This window comes from Podarcis vaucheri, assembly GCF_965113315.1.
Source record: "Podarcis vaucheri genome assembly, chromosome: 4".
Taxonomy (NCBI): domain Eukaryota; kingdom Metazoa; phylum Chordata; class Lepidosauria; order Squamata; family Lacertidae; genus Podarcis; species Podarcis vaucheri.
Genome location: NC_138762.1, coordinates 9,848,415 through 9,854,414, shown reverse-complemented (window position 1 = coordinate 9,854,414; position 6,000 = coordinate 9,848,415). Strand labels below are relative to the sequence as shown.

General features: G+C 48.2%; 1 protein-coding gene across 2 annotated transcripts in view; it reads right to left on the bottom strand.

Moving 5' to 3' along the window:
- Nucleotides 1-270: 270 nt before the first annotated feature.
- The window catches only part of MOGAT2 (monoacylglycerol O-acyltransferase 2), a 47,563-nt gene continuing 41,833 nt past the window's right edge, over nt 271-6,000 (bottom strand). For both annotated transcript variants that reach the window (XM_082219513.1, XM_082219512.1), the window contains exon 6: nt 271-507. In XM_082219513.1, coding sequence (XP_082075639.1) covers nt 353-507 — 155 coding nt within the window. In that variant the 3' untranslated portion in view covers nt 271-352. The remainder of the gene's footprint in view (nt 508-6,000) is intronic.

Below are 6,000 nucleotides of genomic sequence, written 5' to 3'. Positions count from 1 at the left end.
TGGGACCGAACGACGGGAGCGCACCCCGCCGCGGGGATTCGAACTGCCGACCTTTCGATCGGCAAGCCCTAGGCGCTGAGGCTTTAACCCACAGCGCCACCCGCGTCCCTAACCCGAGGTACCCCTGTATATATTTAAAGTAGATAAATAAATGAGCAAATGAAGTTAATTTGGATATGCAGAAGATATTAAAAATAAGGAATCGCAGAAAGAGGGGGAAGGAAGCCAAGTTTTGAAACCTTAAAATGTTTGTAAAATTAATGAAATGTATAAAACTGAAAAGCATAAATATTTTATTTTTATTTATTTTTTAAAACGTGGGCAAGGGAAAAGAAAGGACGGCTTCCTTGTTTCAAATGAAAGAAAGGTGTTTGTCCTCTGGTACGCCATACTTCAACTTGTGCTCTTCAAAGAGCTTGCAGAGTTCCTCCATGTAGACCTCGTGCAACTTATCCACCTCCTCTTGGCTGGGGTTGGGGCACTTCTCAACTTGGATGGGTCTTCCAACTGCGGGCGGGTGGGGAGGGAAAGACAGCAAAGAGTGGTTAAGAAAACTCAGGCGATAAGGTAAAAAAGGAATGGGATTGCTTTAAAAACTACCTGACACAATACGGTTTCAAAAATAATACTTGGTTGTGCTTAGATTAATTTCGCAGATATAATGGGGGAAAACTGATAATAAATGAATGCAGAATATTTGTCACCTAAGAGAAGTGTTGAAGCCGCAAAGAGATAGAGGGAAGTCAACTAATACAGTGGTGCCTCGCAAGACGAAAAGAATCTGTTCTGTGATTCTCTTCGTCTAGCGGTTTTGTCGTCTTGCGAAGCAAGCCCATTAGCGGCTTAGCGGATTAGCGCTATTAGCGGCTTATCGGATCAGCTGATAAGCGGCTTAGCGGCTTAGAAAAAGGGGGGGAGGAAAAAAAACCCCGCAGGAACTCGCAAGACATTTTCGTCTTGCGAAGCAAGCCCATAGGAGATTCGTTTTGCGAAGCACCTCCAAAATGGAAAACTCTTTCGTCTAGCGAGTTTTCCGTCTTGCGAGGCATTCGTCCTGCGGGGCACCACTGTATAATAATAATAATTTATTTATACCTCGCCCTTCCTGGTTCAAAAACCGGGCTCAGGGTGGCTAACAACAAATTTAAAACACTTTAAAACACTTAATTATAAAAGCAGCATAAAATACAGTATAAAAACATGAATAACAATAAAATTCAAAAATCAATTTAGGGGAAATAAGCATTAGATAGTCACCAGGGCTAGCTGACTGGATTAGTCCTACTTGGGCCAGCGAGGAGTCCAGGGGAGAATTAGCTGTGGGGTCTCAGAGCGGGTGATCTTCATAAAAGGAGAGGGGGAGGGAAGAGAAGGGGAATAAAAGATCAGGCTGAATTCAAATAATATAGCAGGGATTCAGACTACTTTTCCGGATCAGAAAGAAAGTGACAAGAAAGAAAGAAAGAGAGAAAGAAAGAAAGAAAGAAAGAAAGGGAGGATTACAAATGTATTTCTTTTGTGGAACATGGCGTATAGAATATTCAAAGTACTGTTTGTATCCTGTGAATGATTTTGTGCACTTGACTAATTATTTTTCGTGTTTTATTATCCTTTTTCTTTTTTTCTTTTCCTTTCTTTCTCCTCCTCCCCTCTTTTCTTTTTATTTTCTTTTTATATATTTTCCTTTTATGTATTTCTGTTTTTGAATATTTGAATGTAATGTTTAATTTATACTTTTTGGTATATATATATTTAATGCAATAAAGATAACGTCAGGGAACTGCCATCGGCTCAGGGGCGAGAGGAGAAAAGCCAGATGGATTACAGAGAGCCCCCAAAGATCGTGGGAAGCAGCACCTCCTCAGCGGAGGAGAGTAGCCACGCCTCCAGCGGAGAGGAGCTTCAGGGCTCGGAGGAGGCGAGGCGGTGCCAGGACACCTGGCCTGGGCAAAGCGGGGACGAGAGAGGTCCTCCGTTACCCACGCCCTCCCTGCGCAGTAAGCTTCTGCGCCAAGAGGGGAGGCGCAGATTGGGCGTCAAGAAACTACTCTGCTGAGGAGGGTTTAAGGACCGCCCACTCTCAGATTCTGCCAGTGAATGAGCGAGCCACGGACTAGTGGCGCTCTGCATGGTGAAGGGTTTTTGACACCAATAACGAGGCTTTACAGCTGACCAGGGAGGCATTTGCCTGATTGCTCTCGAGTAACCCCCTGATATCCTGTTGAGCTTTTTTGGGGGGGAGGGGGGAGGAGGAGCCAAAGCTGTTTGGGTTTGGGGCTTGGCGCCAGGAAGCGGCGGGGCCAGGAATCCAGCGATGACCTGCCTGCCTTCCCTCTGAAAGGCTGTGCTAATTGTGTTTGTCAGACGACAATGGGCTAACGCGGTTTCCGACCAACATCCCATTAAGTGTCTCCTCCGCTGCCGAGGTTGGCGAAAGTCCGTCTAACCACGGAGAAGGTCCAAACAAGCTGTCAAACAATTATGGGCAACCGCTGCCTGTCAAATCCCATCAGAGAGGATGGTGTTACCTGTAGGAAACTGTCTTTTTGAATTAACCTGAAGTTATTGTGGCCGGCTCCGGCGATAATTAGCGCGCCACGGTGAATTCAGTCCTAGAAACGCTCTCTCGGTGTTTGGCATCAGGCAGGAAAATCATTACTAGTATTAGACGACCTCGTACTTGGTTGCAGAAGTAGGATCCCTGATTGTTGGAGAACATAGCTGTCAAGCGTCCCTTATTTGGAGGGACAGTCCCTTATTCCAGCGCCATGTCCCGCTGCTGTCCCTTATTGATGGATGTCCCTTAAATGTCCCTTAAATGATGTCCCTTAAATTTCAAAGGAAGCAGCTCCTCTCCCTCCCTCCCTGCCGGCCAGGGAAAAGGGAGGCTCCAACTGTGTTGCTTGGCTGCGTTGCTCACCCAATAAGAAGTCTAAGAACGACTGAGGTTGGAGCTTCCATGCCTTGTGCTGATCAAATCGGCTGTGTTGCCTGGGGACTCGCCTTTGCTCAGCGCTTCCCAGTGGAGAGGTGATGGTGATTTTCCATGAGGCTTCATTTGGCTGCTGGCTGGGCTTTCTGCCTTTGGCTCAGAGGGGCTCAGAAGTTGAACGTACTTGTGCTGAGTGCTCGGATCGGAATCGGATGGATACGTCATCGACGGCCCACTCACCCTTGCCGGGGAAAAGGTCTATCTGGAGCGGTGGCACATGGTGGGGGGAAAGGAAAGGAGATCTCGTGGGAGGGAGGGAGGCTGTGTGTGTGTGGCTAGTTAATGCAAGCTGAGGGGGGGGGTGTTGAATGCTGGACGCCATTTTGTTGCACGTGCTGCTGCAAACTTTGCAGTGCAAAGCCAGGCCAGGGAGCCATCTTAAGTTGAGGCTGCATAGGCCTTGTGGTGCATGTGATTCAGATTCTATTCAGTTGAACCTCTGGTTACAAAGTTGGTTGGACAGTGTTCTCGAAGCTACCAGCATGAGTTTGACCAGACTGCAGGAGGACAGGAAGACTGGAGTGCCTGGAACAGGTGAGGCTGCAGGTCCCTTATTTTGGCTGCTGATCCCTTATTTTCAAGGCTGTTGGTCCCTTATTTTCAAATCTGTAAGTTGACAGCTATGGTTGGAAAAGGGGGTCTTTAAGCTAATGAATGCTTTCGTCTCTCACTTTTCCAATCTTAGGTTTCGCACATTCCGCTATTTTCATTTAACCTCCTCGTGAAAATTCAGCATTTTGGTACAAATTACTCCAAATATACCGTACACACTTTCCTGTAGGTAATTTTGCCCAATGCACATGTTTTGGCAAAGCCAATCCCTTTATATCAGGCATAGGCAAACTTGGCCCTCCTGATGTTTTGGGACTATAATTCCTGTCAGGGAACTGACATCGGAGGAAAGGGAAGTGGTAGGGCTCCCAGAGACTGGGAGAGAGTCAACAGCCAAAGCAGGGACCAGCAGGGGGAGCGCGGGGTCTCTGGAGGAGGATCTCAGTAATGCTGAGAGAGACGCAGCAGCCCAGGCAGGAAGCAGAAGGGGAGAGAAAGGGGTGAGAGACACTTCGAGCGAAAATAGCGGGGAGGTGTCAGAAGCAACTGCAGGGAGACCTATGCTTCGCCGGAAGCTGTCACGTCGTGAGTCCAGGAGACGCGTTTCCGTTAAGGAACTTCTTTGCTGGAAGCGCTTCCGCAGACAGCCACTGTCGGACTCTACAAGTGACTAGAGCAGACATGTCTGAGGAGCTCTGTCACACACAGAGGTTTGTGGGGTCGCACAAACTCTGAAGGGGCACTATTTTAAGCACAAGCAGCTAATCATCCCCTGACAATTCCCATCACCCCTGACCGCTGGTCCAGATAGCTAGGGATGATGGGAGTTGTAGTCCCAAAACATCTGGAGGGCCGAGTTTGTCTATGCCTGCTTTATGTAATGCATTTTGTCTGCTATTTTCATAAATATGTACATTTCTACTTGCATTTTACACAAGCGTGCGCATTTATTGTGCACATTACTTGGCTGAAGAACTTCACTGAAAAAATGGAGGTGTGTGGATTTTGAAGAATGACCGTTTTGGTTTGCCCGTTGTTTTGGAAAGTGTGACTTGGCGAAAGGCCTATGCATACTTCCTCTAATCTTGCTGCTCTCCCCCAAGGAAAACCGCTTTCTAGTGCTCAATCGGAGCAAATGGCGATTGGGGTTTTCTCCGGATTGACATTTGCTGCAATGTAATGCTAAAAAAGCCAATCAGTTGAACCTCTGGTTACAAAGTTGGTTGGACAGTGTTCTCGAAGCTACCAGCATGAGTTTGACCAGACTGCAGGAGGACAGGAAGACTGGAGTGCCTGGAACAGGTGAGGCTGCAGGTCCCTTATTGGGTAAAAGCCTCAGCGCCTAGGGCTTGCCGATCGAAAGGTCGGCGGTTCGAATCCCCGCGGCGGGGTGCGCTCCCGCTGCTCGGTCCCAGCGCCTGCCAACCTAGCAGTTCGAAAGCACCCCCGGGTGCAAGTAGATAAATAGGTACCGCTTACCAGCGGGAAGGTAAATGGCGTTCCGTGTGCTGCGCTGGCTCGCCAGATGCAGCTTTGTCACGCTGGCCACGTGACCCGGAAGTGTCTCCGGACAGCGCTGGCCCCCGGCCTATAGATGTGAGATGGGCGCACAAACCCCAGAGTCTGTCAAGACTGGCCCGTTCGGGCAGGGGTACCTTTACCTTTAACGCTAAAAAAAGCAGAGACATCACTTTGCCAACAAAGGTCCTTATAGTTAAAGCTATGGTTTTCCCAGTAGTGATGTATGGAAGTGAGAGCTGGACCATAAAGAAGGCTGATCGCCGAAGAATTGGTGCTTTTGAATTCTGGTGTTGGAGGAGACTCTTGAGAGTCCCATGGACTGCAAGAAGATCAAACCTCTCCATTCTGAAGGAAATCAGCCCTGAGTGCCCACTGGAAGGACAGATCCTGAAGCTGAGGCTCCAATACTTTGGCCACCTCATGAGAAGAGAAGACTCCCTGGAAAAGACCCTGATGTTGGGAAAGATGGAGGGCACAAGGAGAAGGGGACGACAGAGGACGAGATGGTGGGACCGTGTTCTCGAAGCTACAAACATGAGTCTGACCAAACTGTGGGAGGCAGTGGAAGACAGGAGTGCCTGGTGTGCTCTGGTCCAGGGGGTCACGAAGAGGCAGACACGACTAAATGGCTAAACAACAACAACAACACTAAAGAGCGAGTTTTCCCTAGGGAAGGAATGAGGCAAGGGGAAAACACTTAGAAAGTGTGGATGAAGTGGAAAACTGCTCAGACCCAGGCTTTCTAGGCATGAGCAGACTTTGCTTAAGTGGTTTTAATTTACTGAAATTGAGAATGCTTAAATGCCTTGTTGTGTGTTTCATTCTGGAATGCTCCCCAGTAACTCTCATGAGATTGGTTAACTCTGGTCACATGGGAGGTGTCTTATTACATTCTCCATTTGGTTTTGTGCAAGTGACTTGACTCATGGCTACAG